Here is a 20,320-nt window from a genome sequence, read left to right on the forward strand (position 1 = left end):
CCAAAATGGCAAACATATTCTTACTTTTTCGGGGTAAAATGGTGCGGCACAATAGAACTCGTAGCCCAGGATGCTCACCGGCCTGAAGGTGCACCGTGTGACATTAAAGCAGGAAGACGACGGAACACGAAGGAAGGATTGGAGCAGGGTGGCGGAAATGGAACCGAAATGTTTACGGGCTGCTTCCGGAGTCCCGGTTCGTAGAGGTCGTAAAATAGGGGCCCAGTAAAGCCTACACCTCCACCACTAGACGACGGGCAGTAACGTCTCGGGTTTTCCAACCAAGGAAAAAACTTACTTCTCCCCAACAAGTATAAAAAAACAAGCTAGGAAAAGGACACACGTGCCAGGAACGTGTTAACGGTTTGATTTACGATTGCAGGTTGTGCCGCTTTATTACCGCCATGCTCCACACCAAGCAACCAAGAGTAACCAAGGTCTAAATCTTCCACGAGTCAATGGAGATAGTGCTACATTTCCGACATGGAGAAAGCATGCCAATTCTTGTTCACAACATACCGAGTGGAATTCGTACTACGTGAGAAACTATGACATGCTGCCCTCAGATGTTAACATCGACATCCCTCTATTGCGTCAGAGGTGGTCCAACATTAAGATCCTGCTAACACCGGTGCTACGCTTACTTATTACTCCCAACTTGTGTTTCATAAAAACGGAAATCTTTTCAAACCCGAAAAATAAAACCATCCGTTCAAATCCTAAGCCCTCCGTCGCCTCTGGTCACGTTCGCGAGAAGGAGTCCGTTTTTCCGTAGCCCAAAAGTTAATCCAAATAACCCCAGCCCTAATCCCCGATCCCCGGGCCATAGAATTTATGTCGGCAGCCTCAAATTATGACATCTTTTCCCTTCTTTGTCTGGCTGCAATAAAATGTTATGTGTTCGGGAACTTTGGACGAACGGGCCAGTCGTTGAAGTTTCTGCATCGAAAGCACCACAAGCAAGGAGTCGTCATAAAAAGCGCATCTTAAAACAAAACAGCAACAGGGTCAGGATGGATCGGCAGCAACAGTAGCGGTAGATGCTGGCGACTTTGCACTTTTTATTGCACACGTTGCGGAACAGCAATTATGGTGCTATTTTTTATACGTCGGGCATGTTGATTGCTCCGAGTAACGTTAATTGTCTGCCCTTTGAAGTGCTAATCCGAATTAACGACGTCATTTTATGAAGAGCTGGACAACGATTGCTGTCCGGTTAGGGTGAACTGTGTTTATGACAAGTTTATAGGGAGATGGTAATAAAAAACTTTATAAAAGAACAACTATTTTTCATTCTCCATATTTAATCATTCTCCATCCCAAAAAATGTCCTTATTACTTTTCTCCATGAAAAAAGAGAAACGTCCACCTCGTTTCGCAAACAAGCTCAATTTTAACCGCCATAAAAATCGCCCGCTTCGCAATAAACAGAAAAGAGGAAAACCCCCTTTCTCGACAAGGGTTAGAGCACGTCTATAAACTGTCAAAACTTACATGGCCATTCAATGGACGATAGGTTTTATGGAAAACGATATTGACCCTCCCTTGTGTCGTGCTCCGAACAACCACCCGAATGGACCGGTTTTGTGGGATGTCAAAATAAAACACGCCGCTTCCTGGAGTCAAACAAAATGTCCCTAATTCGTCGAAAAGACTTTCCTTCCCACCCCCCCACAACGGGCGCGTGCTTGAGATGTGTGTGGGTTTGTAAAGTAAATATTTTCGACCAACGGTCAATTGGTTTTCCCTATCGCTGATGATGGGTCTGGCCGACAAAAGGGGAGAGGGAGGACGTAAGCTTAATTGAACCTGCTACCCATCGAGGAAAACACACATTTCAACGCCTTCCTTGCCTTTCTCCGTGGCGTCCGGTGATGCTTACGAAAATTTGAGGAAAATCAACCAAACCTCGCGGAGGGTGACTAACGCCCAGCGAGGTCTACTATTATTGAGTCTGGGATACATTTGATTGCCTTGGTCATGAGTATCTCTCCCTCCCACAATCGACCCAAAGGTTCGTGTACTTCAAGAAATCAATTTTCTCTTCGGCGGCACGAAAGGAAAAAGGAAATCAAACAAAACCGGTCAAAAAGGACCAGTTTTCGCTTCCCGACCAAATTCAGAGCAATTTTCTCGTTTGCAAGGGAAGTGAACTAACGAATAAACTGCTACCCATCAACATCACCCTAGCCTCGGGAGATGGAAAAAAAACTCTCTTTTTAAAAGAAACACTCCCCCCTAACGGGCGCAAGCATTGAATGCAACTTGCCAAGATGATCTGATACAATCTTCACAGGAAGCAGCTCCAACCGTTCAACTTTTCTTCTCCGTTACTCCATCGTTCCATCGGGCGAGTTGCATTTTTCTTTAGTTCAGGGGAAACCTTAACTGGATTGCTCCCTCGCGCTCTAATCATTCAACCAGGTCACGTTCAGCGCAACGATAGAAAGCTGGTACTGTCCCTTCTGAATGTCTTCCGTCACTTGGCAGGACTTGTGCGAGCATTCGAGTCGACTGACTGAACGCGTTTTGGCTTTTCATCACATTTATTGAAGTTCACATCGTCCACCAGGAACGCGCAAAATGACAGAAAAAAGGAAAAGCCACGCAATACTCGCTCTTTCGTAAAGTAATCACTGGATTTTTTTTTATTTTTGCTGGCAAAATGTACTTCACACAAACACTAGCCAAGAGAAACCTACAATAATCTAAAGTGGAGGAAAAAACCATTGAAATCATGGACAAAAAAAGGTATCGCAAAATTGATGTCCCAACAACTGACGGTACTCTCGCGATCAAATATTGATGAGTATGCAAATCGAAAGAACATCATCAAGTACGGTTTTTCCGACTAGTTTTCCCTTTCAAAAAACATTCGCGAAGACTTCATTTTGGTTTTTTTAAGGCAAATCTTAAAAACAAACAAGCTGCGGTGCAGAACACCTTCCACACTTGCAAAAGCGAAAAAGATAAGAATATTATTATTTATTCAAAGCCAACCACTGTATAACAACGTTTCGCCTCGGTGCAGCAATCAATTGTTATTTTAATGCTAATCAACTCTCCATTGGCAACTGAAACACATCCAATCCGTCAGCATTGATGTGTCCTTCTCTACTGCAGACATTTGCGGCCCAAAGGATGCGCTCCAATCCGGAACAAGGATGCAAATTATGGTTCATTTCCATGACCATTGTCGATATTGGATGCCAACCCTGCGTCATATAATGCAACCCACTGCACCATTTTGGGGTAACATAAATCTGCAGTCCAGCTCTTGATGGGATTTCATTTATTTCTATGAAAATATGATCTATTAGTAGGTTCTTTTGGAAGCTCTCTTTACAAACGGCGCACGACCAATCCGTTAATTATCACAATTGCCCTAAATAGTCTCACTCTTGTCCTTCCTTAAAGGCTTGTTAGCGAAAACCCTCGACTTCTTCAAAAAGTATCCGCAGTTTTATGGCACTCTCACCGACCATCCGGGTTTTGCTTTTATTGTATACTGCAGTATATTTCCTGCAACAGCTACTGGCCCTCCTTCCGGTGGAATATTCTGCTGCTTTGCGGAAATGCGGAAATAGCGGGAAAAAATAAAACGTACGATTCAAGAGCACCAAAGGAGGAAAATCCCTCCCTCGAGACAATATTTTTCTATACAATTAAAACAAACCTTACACCGTACACAGGCACAGGCACACCCACAGCCCGAAACCGAAAAATGACACCCGAAAAAAGGCAGAAGGAGGAATAAAATTCTTTTCGGACTGCCATTTTCCGGTCAGCAAAACGAACACCCCGTTCGCGGGCAAACCCCTAGGGCCCACAAACATGGTAAAAGATAGCCTGGCCTCGCTTAACCAGCAGAGACTTACCGTTAAATTTGTTTCTTCATTATCCCTTGGCGCATAATCCGGGGGCAGGACACGATGGATTCACTTTGCTTTTGTTTTCCTTCACGCGAACGGCGTTTCGCAAAGTGAAAGAAACTCCTTCGGAAACGGACACGGAACACACACTTTGTTTGCCACCACGAAAAACCTACCCCCGCCTTGGGGGTAGAATAAGCACCCGAGACACGTTAAAACACGAACAGCGAAAACTTTGAACAAAAATCTCCACCACTCTCACGCGCCGCCTTTCAAGGGAAAGGAAATGGGCAAATTTTCACCGGATACAACCACTTTTCGCGGCAACACGCGCCACTACGGAAGGCTCCTGGCACGAACTGGGAAAAAAACGGCGAAAACAAAAACACGATACAACCAAGATCACGTTAACATCGGCCGACACTTACGCTGGAGGAGATTTTAGGCAAATTTTACGGGACACTGTTTTCCGATACTTTCGTGGCGCGCCGTGAAGAAAAAAAAAACAACACTGTATAAGACACACACAATGGATAAAACACACGTTTAAGGATGCCGATCCAAAACCGATCCGGTTCCGGAGGCAACGAACACACTCGTTGGCGACGATCACAACGCAGAGAAGGTAAAGGCGGGCGTAAACTGTAAACCTCGGAAAACAAGAAGCGAATGGATGGTTAAGGATTTTGCAAAACACACTCGAAAAGACAACAAAAAGCAATAAAGGGAATGTTTCCGCTTGGTACGAGGAAAACGAGCTGCGCGTTTGGAGACATTCGAGCCGTAAGACAAACGGAACAAGCAGAGGAAGATTAAACTTTACGTTCTGGATTTTCCAAAGGATGCTACGATAGGAAATTTGCACACGGCATAAAAGCGTCGCCTAGCCCAGTCGTCGCTTTAAGCTGGCTCGAAGAAAGTCGTCGACTTACTGAGGTGACTTTAAAGGCCTCGTACAAAACTCGTGCCGTTGTGTCTGATTCGCCACGGACAGAAGATTTTGTTTGCAGATTTCTTGTCGCGCCTTCTATTTGCATTTTACTGTTACTTCTGCTCCCAGCCCATGTGGAAAGAAGGCAACTTCCCTCGTCTTCCTCGCCACTATTGATAGCCGATCGGGCAAATGTATCCATTTGACTCTGAAATGGAATGGAAGCAATAATTTTTCACTTTTCGTTTTTTACACATCCTGGGGTTTTACACAACCTTTACCAGGCACCGCGGGATTATGCATTGACTTCAGTTGGAGCCCCATTTTCCAGCCCCCGACTTTATATCTATGATTCACTTTCCCTACTACCTTTCGCACTGCACACTGGCGGGAAAAGCGTACGATGATGATGATGATGATGTGTGGCCATTTATTATTTTTATTGCACCTTCCTGCTGCTGCGTCGGCCTGCGTGCCATTTCCATTGACACCAACCGGGACAGCTTAGCGTGGTGTTATCACTCGTAGGAATACCACGCACCAACACAACCGTGAAAGAGGGCGCAACGTGTAGCTAACAACTAATAGAATATTTTCCACCCGATATTTCTTCTTCACTCTCTCTCTCTTCTATGACGAGAATACGGATGTGTTCTAAACTGCAATCGATTTCCAAGCGAGGAAAAACCACACCAGCCATTCTGCACACACCAGTTCCCCCTTCGGTGGGCGATCGCAGCGACACCTCCCTTTTTTTTGCACTGATCCTTTTTATTGCTTTCAGAGGCAAAATTTATATCATTTCCACGTTGCCATCCATTCGGTTCCGGTGAAGAGACTGAGACTATTTTCTCGAGAACGTAGTAGAACTTCGATGAGAGATGGTAGCAGACGATGCGCTTCACCTTCAAAGGAAACCGTCTATGGATGGAATCTGCAATGAAATATAAAATCAATTACTATTGGAAAAAAAAGTTTCTTCGATTTAAAGTGATCAGTATGGCCCAATAAAAAGAATATAGATGAGGAAGTGGTTTCATAGTTCGGTTTTACTTAGTTCCACTTCTATGCGATACGATTGCATTTCAATTTCAAATATCTAAAGTCTAGTAAAACTAAGAACTGAACTACACCAATTCTACAATGTTCAATGTAATTTAATTTTATCACCTATTGCACGTTACCGTTTTATTATCTCAATTAAACTACAATCCAATCTGATGCATATGACACCTCCCAGCATCATTCCCGAGCTACATTCTTCCTTCAACCGATTTGCACCAAAGACGGCCTGGAAAGGAAGTGCAAATCCTTGCGAAACTGAAGCGACGCATGCTCTGGAGGCGTTCTTATCGCCCACAAATACTTATATATCACCCGTTCCTTCAATTACCTTTAATTAAGCCATAAATTAGAGCCCTCCACGTACCATCTCTAGGCACACAATTGTGTGAAACCATTTGTTTCACCAAACGCCAGCCTTATGCGGCTAAGAATTGTGCTGAAGGAGTAGAAATGTGTTTCTTCTTGATCTGCATTGAAACAAGGACCAACCTTGGGTTTTGAAGCAATCCGAAGGAGTCGTTTTTAGCCAGATCTAAGTAAATCGTGGAAAATTTGATAGTATTACCTAATAAACATCTCTAAAATTGTTTAAGGTTCTATCTCTAAACATATGACACAGTAGAGGTTGGAAAACGAAGATAATTCCTTCCTCTCTTTTCTACTGCAAACCTTCCATGCTAAAAACACGCTGCTCCCATGGACAAACAACGATAACTAATGTTTTCCCACGAGATCCGTTTTTCAATTCCATTCTTGACCATTGCTCAGCGTCTCCATAACGCTGAGGTGTGAAAAACACTTCGTTTAATTTCCCTCCACCAAAGAAAGTCCTGCCGGTGTGGCGAAGGTGATGAATTAATGTCCGTGTTTTTCACCGTCACTCTCGAGTGCCAACGGGTTCCCCCCTACTTAATAGTGACCGCCCACGATGTCCTCCTCCGCTCCTGTCCGCTCTGTGTCACTTCCGGCCGAATTTATTTCCGATGAACAAGTGAGGTTAGATGAAAGCAATTTGTCAACGACATTCCAGCGCCTTTTTGCTTGAGCTCGAGTAAAAGATTGTCCTACTTTGGACTCCTTTGAGATTCTTCCTCTCTCCCCCAACGCTCGTTGATTCATTTTCATTAAATTCTTTTACACTTCTTCCGGATTTCCTTGCGCGTTCGTCGTGTATTCGATTTCGTGCCTTCATTTTTCACTCCCCCCGAAAGGTTGATGGCCCGCGTCGAGGCAAAAGGGCATTTTCCCTTCTATTCACGTCACTGTTCGCTGTTATGTATGCAAAATGTAAACTTTTCTTTAATTACATTATTTCGATTCATCCATTGTAAACATAATTACGATCGTTTGTTAGGACCGTGTCCTGCTCCGTGTCCCCACCGATGCCCTACTTTCCATTCACGAAACGGGAAAAGAATGTTTTCACCCCGGCATTCCCGGTTTCCCGGGGACGCCGGGAGACCAAATGAATACAATCGAATGAAAGGAAACACTTTACGCTCCCTTCATAAAATCTACTTCCTGCCCATGGGGCGTTGAAGGGGAATTTCCCGAACTATGTGCGCGCGAAACAAGGCGAGCAACATGAATATTTAAAGTGGCCTGAACATTCAAGCGGTACACACACACACAGTGTCAGATATTGGAGGAAACGTGGATCAATTCAGGTGCAATCAATCCCTCACAAACGCAATTTCCTGCCTCGATTGCAACACCGCGCTATAAGATATTCCGGGCGGTTATGGTAGGGCATGTTGTTGGTTTTGTTCGGCAGCGGACCAGCGAAAGTACAAATTAAACAACCGAGAGCGAGAGAGGAAAACAAAAACACGTCCAAAACATCCCCACATGTTGGAGGAAAACGGAATAAAAATAACACTCTAACTGGGAAACCGATATGGAAACGGCCAGTGCAGTTGCTCAGCTAGTCAATATGCAAACAGGGAACCCGTTACCCTTTCCTGCAGGGAATCCCATAACTGACGTCGATCTCGGTTAGATCGATTTTTACGTAAACAATTTTATTTTCCATCAAACCCAAGTTTGGTCTGCGTCTGGTTCGACCGAGAGAGAGAGAGAGAGAGAGGGAGAGTTTGATTTGAGCACTACGCATGATGCAGAAATGGAAAAGTCAACGGGAGATGCTGTTGCAGACGAATTTGTTTCGTTGGGTGACTCATTACACCTGCCGGGAAAACCCGAGTCAATTTTCCCGAGTGGTTATCCGATGCAAGTCCTCTTGAAAACTTGCGGAAAGGAAAGACAAGGTTTCAAGGACATTCTTACAGTATCTAGTTCCTTTTTTTGTGGCAAAACACTTAAAAACATTCCATCACCCGTTACTCGAGAAAATGCTGATAGATCGATGTTTAAAGTGCATTGATTAAAATACTTTACGAAGATATCTCCTTCTTATGTTTACGGGATGTTCAACATATAATCAAGGTTTAGAATCAAGTCGTGGAATTTGATTTTCCATGCCACTTTCTTATTTATTCTCCAGGAGACAGGTTTCCCAGGTTCATCCTCTAGATATATTAACTGCATTAAGTAAGCAAATGTGCATTCCACCAGCTTTAATCGCAGATTTCACAAGAAGGGAATATAATTTACATCGTAATGAAGACGAGAAAAACCATACACACTTCACACATTGTGTACCACCACGAGGAAAACCACGCTCGGTTTCACGTGCATGGGCATGATAGATGAATGTTTTTCCCCTTCGCTTCCGGAACGCAGAGCAATTTATCCCCAAGTCTGGGGGGGGGGGTGGAAATTGATCGCAAACAAAACGGGCACGAAGGCGCGACGAAAATGCATCACGCACGGGTTGCTGGAAACCGAACCGCGGCCAGCGGATCCCCCTCATCAATCTCAACCTCATCATCATCATCGTCGCCATCAGCATGTTATGTATGTAACGTTCTACCGTAGAAAATGTGGGAGGAGATGGTCCGAGCCTGGTGGCGCCATATGGGAAATGCACTGTTGCGTAAATTAAAATCGTCGGCCACTTGCTGTTGCCCGGGGCACCCGGACACGTTTCCTTCCGGACTTCGTCCACCACAGTTGCACTTGTTTGTATCCCCTCCGTCGTTCATTCATAATTTTTCCTACCGAAATGGTGGAAGGGATGTTAGTGAAGCAATTAATTTACATCCCACCGTGAGGAGGATGGCACTCAATCGAGTCGGAAAACCTAACGGCCCCTCTGTTCTTCGAACGGTGGTGTTGAGCTCCCCATATCTTGCTCGTATGTGAAGCTCCACAAGGACGAACCCATCGTCCTGTTCGACCAAAATGATTCATAATGAATTACGAGTTAATCGCTTCCAAATTCAAGGAAATACCACCAACATCCTGACCACGCGGGAAAAAAAATAAAAACAATAATCACTTAATTGACAACGATCAGCGCTTAATTAAAAGCTAGCAGCATTTCCGATGATCATTAATTAAGACCGCCTTCCAAACAAAGCCTCCAAGGACCTTCATGTTTGCATGCTAAAAGGAATCGTAAAAACGATCAATTTTTGTACCAAAGATAATCAATATCTACCACAGCATGATGATGCTTATTGGCTTAGTGTTAGATACGATCGTTTCGAAAATTCTCTGAAGTATTTTACGATAGTCTAGTTGAGTCTTATTACCAATTTAATTGCCTTTTTGCGGACGATTGACCAATGTCGTAATTACGTTGAATAATAAAAAAGCTAGCTAACTCTTTTTAGGAGAGAAAAAAGTGCAATCCTTTCCAATCCATTTCACACCTTTCTTTCGGGAAACCTTCCACCTGGAAGAGTGTCTCCAGCAGCGCCCGAAATTGCTGCACGTCCAGTTGTTTCATTTTTCAATTACCCTTTTCACCTCGGAAGCCCCATTTGACGACCTTCAAAAATGAGGCAAACCGGACGCTCCCGGGGCATAACGATCGGCCAAAAATAATCGAGACGTCGTGTACAACGTGTTGTTAACGTGAAAAAAAGGAACAGGAACATCATCCCCAAAATTGGCGACCGTCTGCCAAACCCCGAATTCGCCGGGGAAAAATCGCACCGAAGGAATGCCTTTGATTGCCGCCATAATCACTATTGCCGTTCTCAAATGATGCTCGGGATAAAGAGAAAGCCCGACGGGAGGGGGCAAGAAAAAAGGACATTAAATGAGAGAAAAAAGGCTTGCCTTGTGTAGCATCCAGACGATGGCTTCTCCTATTGTTCTGAAAATCGCATTATCGGTTTCACTTTCACTCTCCCAGAAGTACTTTTGGCACTCGACACATTTGGAACCTGTGAACCGGGAAAGGTTTCATCTTCACTGCCAAGGATGCGTTTCGTGGTACCAAAAAAAAAAAAAGCTACCAGTTCCCTTGAGTGAAAGTGATCAACATTCTTGGTTCCGCATTGGCGCATTTTTATGCAGACTTGTTTAAAAATTATGACATTTTATCCCGGGTCGACCTTTTCCTTAATCCGCCGGGCCTTTTGAAGAGGGAAAGCTTAGATTTAAATATTTCCTTCCGTGTGGCCGAGAATAGCGGGACCGTACGTTAAGCTTACACTGGTTTTCCCAGACAGCCGCCCCCTCCGTCTGCCCGGTGGTTTTTAGTACATTTATCCGAATTTCCCGGCTTCCTTCCAAGGTGAGTCGAGGAATTCTCGAGGACTGTTCTGATCCTCGGAAGACAAACCAAAAGACCGACCGTATCCTTCGGTCGGTAGCACAATCGGTGGCAATGGTCGTGTAGTTTAAATCCACTTACCAACACCGATGTCTGGTACCATTTGGTGCCCCCTCCGTGGAAAATAAATAAAAAAAGGCGTATTACTTAAAATAAAATTTAATGGCGGATGTAATTTTGAACCGTACTCTCCTCCCCCAAAAGCGCCTCCGTTACACTCCACGCACCCACTATAAAACCCACACCTTTGTTCTGTTTTGCAAGATACACGTGGATAAATGGTCTCTCGGTGGGCATCCATTTCATTTTCCCTTTTGGAGTCCGCCGCGTAACGTATCATTTAAAAAGGTTCCACGTGGCGCGAGAAGGCGACATTCGCGTTAACATTTTTCGCGCGCGGCTTCAATTTATCAGTGTAACATTTTACCTCCCACCACTCGCTTCCCCATCCGATGTCCTTCGTAAAGGAAAAACATGGAGCGACGAATGGAAATCGGGCGGGAGTGTAGATTATCTTCCACATTTTCAAATTTCTACTCGGACAGAAGTATAACCTTAAAGGCCTCTCGAGTGAAAATAAGACATAAAGATGTTAGGAATGACTTCCTTTTCTGGCACAACAAACCCTCCCGGCCTTCTGGCCTATCGAGGGGTCGTTGGTCGTGCAACAACTCTGAATTATGACCACTTGTGGTTTTCATTTCCCCAACAACACGGCCAGATTATTTTGTCCCCATATCTTTCATCTTTACGTTCAGGCGTTCTATCCAAGGATTATCATATTGATCAGTTTGTCACGCCCGGAGTATATTAAAAAGGGAAAAATCTCGATGAAGTGGCTCCGATTTCAAGCAATGACGTGAAATTCTCATAAAAAAAGATAAAATCTGAATCAATTCCCAGAGGGGGACCCAAACGCAGTTTCCTCCCTCGCCGTTGAATTCGGTTCAACACTTACCACTATTATCACTTCATCAGTTTATGTGGCGAGCGGGAAAACCCCCTCGCTTGTTAATCCGTATGGCAATCACTTTTGATTGTTGTAAGTAAACAAAATCACACGCATTCCTATCGGGCATATCTATAAACTACATTTGCGAACTAAACATTTTCCACGCACCGCCAGTTTTCCATGAGTTTCACTTTACGGCTTTTTCTTTTCGGCCTCGCCGAACGAGATGCTCTCAAGGCTGGCTGAAATTCCAAACCACCGGTGATCGGTCATTTGTTATTTATTTTCGTTGGCCAACCGAAACGCATCCACCACACACAGGGAGCGGCCACTTTCCCGGGCAAGATTGCAACGGACGCGGTGGTCGCGTAAACAAAATTAGTGGCGTCGCAACGGCCTAATCCTCGTGGCATGCGATTTTCCGGTCGGTCCTGGTCCGTGGGCTTTTGGCTTCTGATTTCCGATGCCAGCCTTCTCTACGCTGAAGTAATCCGACCCGGTTTCGCAGAGGCAGAAAGCTTCCCTTGGCCGTGGGGACACACACAAACGATCGATGATTAATGGAGCACACATACGCACTACGCCAGGGTTTGGTGATCGATGCCACGCGCTCCACGCGGCTGCAGTGGTCGTAATCCTGCATCCCGGAACATCCTAATCCCCGCATATGGTCACGTACCATAGCACACAAACACGCACACACACATACAGGAGACCGAGTACGATTCCCGGCTTCACGGTGGCCTCATTGGCCACGCAGGACACGTACGAAAAATGCCGCGTGCAAATCCTCCAACTCAAGAGAAGAAGATCCAGGTCCAGGATGCACTTCCACAGACGCAACCCTGAACTAAACCTTCCCAAACCTCACGAATATCCCGCCTCGAGTCCCGAGGTTGGATGCGAACTTTCATCCGGGTGTCCGGGAATCAAACGACGCACGCCTTCACCGCTCGACAACCGATTCACTACTGGCTCGACGTTCCCAACAGAATCGGAATGTTTACACACGCCAAGGAAAAGCGGACATCCGGATGAAGAGAACGCGGCTCTCTCCCACGCTCTCCGGAAAATGCGGAAAATTGAGTGAGCGAGTTTCACTGTAAACAGAGAGTGAGCGGTACCACGCGGCGCCATTCCGTTGCCATGCCGGCCGGCGCAAGGACTCAAGGACTCACGCGTACGAGTTCCGGCACTCCTCGGTTGTCGAAAGGGGAAATTCGACACCACGTTGCTGAAGCGGAATAAAGCAACACGAAAAATGCGGAAAATGCGGGTGTTGTTGCACGTTGGGAAAAGTAAACACACGGTCGGATGGCGGGTTGCACAAGAGTTGCTGCTCCGAGGCGCACCCCTCGATGTTGGCCAAGGAACCGGGTCCTTTTTTTTTGTTTCAGTTCCGGCGCTCTGATTGTTAGGCGCAGCGTTTTGTGCGGCATGTGTTGGGCGTGATTGTTTAACCGGATGTGTGCTAATCACACAAAGGGATGGCCAATAAAAAAGCATTAAATTTGTGCCGGAAGGGGCACATTCCCGGCATGTGCATGGAATTTGCATAAGAGGGGTCCTCTTGAATGACAATGTGTCTAACCACCAAAATATCTACAAAAATATTTTCTTTTTAAGAGTACAAAATTTTCAATGAAGATTGCAATGATTCACAAAACACACCTCTTGATATTTTGTCCACATCTAAATTGGATCTTTGGTGCATCGATTCAGATCAATGGCAAATGATAAAGTTGTGTTCATTCACACAGGATCAAATAAATGATCTGATCCATCGGGCATTGATCTGATGTAAATGTAGACACGCAGTAAAGCTCCAACTCAGCGATCATAATTTAGCATAATCCAATTGCTCTGTAACATAATGCAACAATATAAAAAACCGATAGGACGTTAGCATAACATTTCTTTTTTTTTCATCTGTTTCTCTCTTTTCTTCTTCTCTAATAGAGAGCATTATCATCTAATCTACTTCTCGCCTCGATCCAGCAACCGATACGGATCTGTAATGAAGATTGATAACATTTAGGAGCAAGCGGCTTATGATTTCATAACGTCATCGATCGTGCCTTTCTCCAAATGGATTTGGATGCCGATGCCAAGTTTGATCTAAATTCAGGCACAAAGGCTTAAAAGTTTTCCCTTGCATCAATCTCCAACTAAAGGTCCGGAACCTTACGCAATCTGAACGTACTGAGAAACGAATAACCTATACCCTAACCGTTACAAATCCGATCGATGGATCAAGCAAGGTTTTCCGACACCTTTATAATCCTTTTTCCTTAGAAAGGAAACTGTCTACACCAGTTTTCCCTAATGAAAACTCAAAGCTACACATAGAAACCAACACGAAGAGCTTAAACAACAACGTAAACACCTTCTCGCTTGTGTGGGGAGCATTTTCCCATTGGAATAGTCTTCCCCTGGAGAAAGTCGCAACAAAGATACGTACACACATACACATACGACGAATTGTGTGAAGATAGAAAACTTCCCTGTTGTTCACCAAAAGTCATCCCACCGCTCCCTGTCGCATTTCTCTTCTCGCCTTACACTACACGACGCAACACCGGGGGATCATTGAAACCGCAATGGAAAGCCCCTATTTCATTCCGGAGGCAGGAAAAGTATTTCGGCAGCGTGGGTTTTCCCCGACTTCCCTTTCTTCTTGCAGGTGGTTAGGGAAGGTGAAATGGAATGAATTCCGAAGGGAGTAATATAACCTCGCAGGGAGCGCACAGGGTAGATGTCACACCGGCGGGGCGGTAGTGCGGTGTTTATAATGTGGCCCGCCCCTCCCCGCCATGGTCGTGGTTTTGCCAAAGTGTCCTAAAATCGAATACCAGCATGTCAGTGTCACACAAATATGCACTCATTCGGGAACCTGTCGATTGCAGGTTCTCCTCCTCCACCATTCCCCACCGAGGGAAACTTCGTTCAACTTCACCACAAAAGCGGCCAAACGAAACCCACCTCGGCACGTGTCACGGGAATTTGAGGATGGAAGCAACGGGGAGGTAAATTAGGCGAGATGATATTAAAGATCCCGGCAAGAACAAGGGTACGTGGGTTCCACGGTGAAAGTGAATTAAAAATTACTCCACATTTCACAAACAATTTCCGCAGCTAAACACTACAATCGAAAACGAAATGTTCACGGAAGGTAAAAGTGTGAATAGATGAAAGAAAACAATTATCAACCAATTAGAATATTCTGTCTCGGAACAGGTAACGTAATAGACCAATACATATTCCAATCATCTTTGACCAAAGCGAGAACCAAGATTAATCTATTTTACACCTTCTTCTCCTTTTCAATATGATAAGCAGGAAACAACTTAATGGAAGCCTCGTCACCCATTGCAGAATGTTCTGTACAATTAAACCTGCATAAATATATGGTTGTCTATTCAGGGTGAGACCTGTTTGTCCATTTACAAAATTACCCTCCCAAAACGGTGAAGGCAAACATTAGTCAGGGCTTCATTGACTGTCGCCCAAAGATTACAACTTCATTTATCAACGAAGGGAAATCACAATTGACAATACAATTACACGCCGCTGCCTTGGAAGTACCAGTACCATCACTGCTTCCCCAATCGAACCATGAAATCCAATCACGTGCGGTACATAAATAAAAGGAAAAACAACTTTCCCAGGAGATGCACCGAATGAGTCATGCCTGGACAAGTTTCACTCAACCCAACGTTCTCTCAGGGCAAAGAAGCTGAACCCCATATCATTATGATGAAAATTATGATGACACGAAATTCGACTCGAGTAGCATCTCTGAGGAGTTTCAACCATCACCATTTTACGGCTTCTACCCGTGAGATTGTGGTATTTTGCAGCGCACCATTCAACTACTAAGTGACTGGCATGTGATGTTCAAGGACTTTTTTTTCCAACTCCAAGGTATGTCACTCACCTGTAACTGAAGAAGGTCGGTCTCGTGGGACGTGCCCCTAATCATGTAGCTGTTCTTATATATTCGTTCGAACGATTATCCTCGACAACAGAAATCCCTGAAGGAGCTTACTCAATCCATTTAGGATGTGAGAAAAAAGGGAAATATTGTAGATTCAATCGAAAAATGAATTTTCCTATTTGATTACCGTACCTTCATTATGCAGTGGGAAACTCGCAATGGGAACTGTCTTCAGAATTAATAAGTAGCACTAAAAAACAAAAAAGAAATTAAAAAATACCCTTCAACAGAATTTACGTCGGACAAAACCAATATCCTAACACAATGGAAACAAAAAGCGTGAGAGTTGGACACCACAGTTAAATTATTTAAAGAGATTGATTTTCCAGACCTACATAACAATGCCTTTACCAACCACTTACACTTATGAATCCAGGCCGCTTTCGTACGATAGTGCCAACATCCTTTTGAACAAGGAGACCATCCCGACACTGGGGTACGGCTTCGAGCGGGTTTTCCTTCGGGAACAATAACGTGTTTTTTCCCTTTGCACGAGTTTGTTACGGAGGTCGTGAACCTACCGTGTTCAGGCAACAAGGAGGGATCGTCGTGTTCGTGTGCTTTGAGGATGAGGATAAGGATTTTCAGTAAGGATGTTTCTCATAGAAAGCAAACATGAGCCCGTTTCTCTGCTTACCTCCGCTTTGTTTTAATGTATTATCACATTTAACGTACACCGTCGTCGTCGTGTCACGTTTGTTTTCCTTGCGCCATTTACTGTGAGCACCCGTTTTGTTTTTTGTCTGTGTGTGCTTGCTGCTGGTGACTCGCTAGGCTTTAATATTTTTGTTTTGTATTTGCGCTCCTTTCACGTCGCTTGTGCGTTTCCCATGCTCGCATTTGTAGGACGCGGTTCGAGCCCTCTTCCCTAAACCTATGCTCTTGGATAAAATTCTTATCGTGCTAAAATATGTACTTTGTACGCTATTTACAAGCAGTTTGCACTCGTTTGCTTCTTTTTGATTGATGGCTACTATTAGTAGTAGTAGTTAGGATTCCACCCAGCGTGTTCTAACTGTGTGTTACTAAATTTGTATCGATTTTCCAGTGGGGGCAAGCCTTCGCTACCCCCTACATTACTTATTGCTACAGGAACAATAGTCGTTTCACTAACGGGCGAAGATAGAAAATGGACTGGTACAAGCCACGCACACACAATTTGTCGGAAACGGCTTTCGCACGATCACTTTTTTAGGTAGGATTGTGCGTTTGCGTTTGCTTGCGTTTGCCTCGGAGCCCCGAGTGCTGGAAGAAACTATTAATGAGAAACTATGCCAGTGGTATTTCGTAAATGTTAAATTTTAAAAGTTTTTTAGCAAATCGCCACTACTAAGCTCTCTGTATGAGGAGGTTTCTATACGGTAATTCCTGACTATGTTGTTTCTCGTAAGCGATGACTTATTCTCTCTCTCTCTCTCTCTGTTTCGATGGATGATGATTATAATGCCGCAGCTGCTGTCCGTCGATATAAATAGTTTATCCAAACGGGAGAAGAAGGGGAGTAAAGTTCGAAAAATAATACACCGGCTTCCACTGCCTGGTGTCATCCTTTCCCTCGGGCCAAGGGATATCTGATCGACATTGCTTCAGCTAATGCACTTCGCTTATATTGTTGATCGCCAGCGATTCCTCCGAGAGGAGCTCGTATTCCCGCTGCATCATCTTCTGTACGCGCTCCGTCAGCGCTGGAATGTCGTCCTTCGTCAGCCCGGCACAGGAAATTTCCGGAAGAATCTTGATAATATTTTGTCCTAAAACGAATAGAAGACGACAAAAGGAACAGAGTATGAATAAATCAGAGCACATAAATGTGGCGACCGTAGCACGATCTAATAGCAGAGAGTCATTAGAGCAATTTGGGAGCTACCCCAGATGTACAGTTCCCCAAAACCCCTACCGGTATCCCTACCTCGGTTAAAAATCTTTGCGTTAGACTTGAGAAAGTGGTACTTCGAAATGACCACCGGTTGAATGAAGGCCTGCGATTCGACGGCCACGTGGAACGAACCCTTCTTAAATGGCAGTAGTTTGTCCCCGTTGCCCCGTGTTCCTTCCGGGAAGAAAAGTAGTTTCGCCTAAAAAAAAGGGAAGAAAGAAAAATGAAACCAAGTCGTACCCAAGCGCCGGCGATAAGGCCAATTCCCTATACATTATGCACGGTAACGGGGGTTGGTTCTCTCTATCAAATATCCGTTCTTGGATCCCGAAAATCCCGCCCCACTGCCACACAGTACCTGCTTCTCGTTGATGGCCTTCGCCTCCTTGTTGATGACGGTCTTTGCTGAATCACGATTCTGTCGATCGATAAACAGCGTGCCCCAAAGCCAACAGGCGGTTCCGAACGGGAACATATACAGGACCTCCTTTTTCGCAACCACAGTCGACCGTCCCATGATAGGCCAAAGTTCCGCCAGAACTAAAAACGGGCAGGCGAAAAACGGAAAGCATAAAACATCCCGGACACAACTATATTAGCCTCCGTTTTATTACCAATTAAGTCCAGTGCGCTCTGGTGATTCATCATCACGATTCCTCCGTGGTTGCGATTGATGTTTTCCTTGCCACGGACCGAAAATGACGCACCGAGCATCTTCCCGAACCGGACGCACAAGTACGCTGGAATTCTGAAAAGCGAAAGGAAAACGAAAGCATTCGTTAGTAATCCGCGTTGGAGAGCAAGTTTTCACCGGTTCCCAAATCGGCATCAGGTAGTTCATTCCACTTCCACCTATCAATCATTGTGTCTAAGTAATTTTTCACATCAAACTCATTACGTTAATCAATAAAGAAAATGTTACATTACTCTTTCGTGACCAACCCACCGGGTCCCGGCAACTTGTGGATAGTAAAGGTTATCACGCGTCCCACGACACCCCAGAGCTAATGCATAATTAACATAAACGACATTGAAAAAGGGGGCCCTCTCTACAACATTAGGGCCAGTTGGGTTCACAACTTCAACTCCAGCGCAAACACCCGGATGACCGGCACAAACGCATGTAAAATGTAAGCACAACGCGGGGTTAACGTTGAAGAGTAGAGGCCATGAAAATCGAGCCACAACTCGAAAGGGTCAACCTGGTCTCGACACTTTATGTCATCCTCCCCCCACTACTTGAAGCCTCCCTCACACGCGCTTTGTGCCTCCACGGACTAAAACTCTAATGGGAGAAATGGGTTTTTATGAGAAACGTGTTGTTGTTTTCGTTCGCGTTTGTCCACCCGTCCCTTCCATTACTTACAGCGCGTTCCGGTAGTCCCGGGGCCGGAGAAGCATTAGCGGCACTGGACCGACGGCGCATACTACCGAAAAGGCGACGAAGCAGAAGAATTTGAAGTAATAGCGCGCCGTTGACGACAGCGTGATAATGAAGAACGCCATGAAGGCCAAACCGAGCAGCTCACCATTGGATGTGGTCATCTGGAAGAGGAGAGAAGAAAAAAAACGCCGTCTAATTAGTAACGCTAGTACCAAGTTTATGTGCAGCTTGACGTCGTTTAGAAGCGCGGAAGTTGTTACGATGATTAGGACGCACACAAACATTTCGCCATTCGGTAAATCAATTTCGTCAAACGACCGAGGGATGATTCCCACACCTTCTCCCCCCGTAAGGCCGTTGTTCGCTTGTCGCTAATTGCACTTACAAACAATTGCAGTCATGCTGCTCTTCCACCTTAGTGTTCGACAGGTGTACTTCCCGTCTGCTAATCAACGAAAAATAAGGCACGTGTAGTGTAGACCACCTGCACCATCGGACCGGAGCAAACTGGACCGGAGAAGACGTCCGGGTACTTCTGGGCTCAATCGACCGACCGACCACGCGGACAGCCAACATCGCGGTTGGGGCGAGATAAAGAGCGATATTTTGGCCATTGCAGGTGATTAGACAGAGCGTCTCCTTATCGCCTGGTCAGTATATTTGCTTATGAGGTAGTTGTGCAGGTGTGAACACGATAGGGAACCTGACCGGCGATCGCAAGTCGATATGTTACAGCAGCGCACCTGATAAACGTTGTTTACAACTGAACTCTGGGATTCATGGCCCTGCAGGACAAAGTGGTAAAATCACTCTTTTGAGAACATCATAAAATTTTATGAGAGTTCGGTTGATGAATCAACACAGTTGCCCCTCTCAAACATAAGGTTTACATTCTTATCTTATTAAGATTTGTTCACACTTTTGCACACAGTTTCTATAGATTTTCTTGAAGCCACAATCCTTTAATATATAGAACTAAAATCGAGTTAAATTCTTGTCCCTTGGTATCTGCGTTATGAAGGTTCCACTGTGCCTTTTGCCTATACCTTAATCCATTCAACCAGTTGACGATCAAACGATAAATTATCACACACGCACCTCAAGCGACCAATAAAGCAACAATCCATTCAGCAACAATCGCGCAACAATGTGCTCGAAATTCTCCACAAATCCAAACTCACGTTTAGGCCGGCCCGGGGGAATTCGCACGCAATCAAAAGACGACGTTCGAAATTGACTCCACTTGGCACGGGGCCGGTTCAGACTGGACACTGGACTGCTGGAAATAGAACTGATCGCAACCGTCGCCGCATGCCTTTGCGCAGGCCGGAGCGGGGGGGTTATATGGGAATGGGCCAGCAGCTACTAATACCAGATCTGATTAACTGATAAAAGCGCCATTGATTTGCAAAACTCCACACGGCCTACTCTGACGCCGTTGTTGCGCAAGTGGGAAATTTGACAAGACGATAAAAAGAACCGCCCGGGAGGATAATTTCTCCAAAGTCGCGTGGAAAAGGGCGACATTTCCTGGTTCCGTTCCTCTGACCGTCTGC

General features: G+C 45.1%; 1 protein-coding gene across 1 annotated transcript; it reads right to left on the minus strand.

The window, feature by feature from the left end:
• Nucleotides 1-5,369: 5,369 nt before the first annotated feature.
• LOC131267766 (1-acyl-sn-glycerol-3-phosphate acyltransferase alpha-like) lies at nucleotides 5,370-18,931 on the minus strand. Its single transcript, XM_058270721.1, has 9 exons — nucleotides 18,747-18,931; nucleotides 17,995-18,128; nucleotides 17,739-17,920; nucleotides 17,414-17,579; nucleotides 16,142-17,255; nucleotides 15,867-16,064; nucleotides 15,637-15,694; nucleotides 15,445-15,550; nucleotides 5,370-5,737 (listed from the first exon to the last, which is right to left on the minus strand). The coding sequence occupies exons 1-5, from the start codon at nucleotides 18,923-18,925 to the stop codon at nucleotides 17,095-17,097; spliced, it is 822 nt and encodes a 273-aa protein (XP_058126704.1). The 5' UTR covers nucleotides 18,926-18,931; the 3' UTR covers nucleotides 5,370-5,737; nucleotides 15,445-15,550; nucleotides 15,637-15,694; nucleotides 15,867-16,064; nucleotides 16,142-17,094.
• Between the last annotated feature and the right edge of the window lie 1,389 nt (nucleotides 18,932-20,320).

This window comes from Anopheles coustani, chromosome 2, assembly GCF_943734705.1.
Source record: "Anopheles coustani chromosome 2, idAnoCousDA_361_x.2, whole genome shotgun sequence".
In the NCBI taxonomy this organism is placed as follows: Eukaryota; Metazoa; Arthropoda; class Insecta; order Diptera; family Culicidae; genus Anopheles; species Anopheles coustani.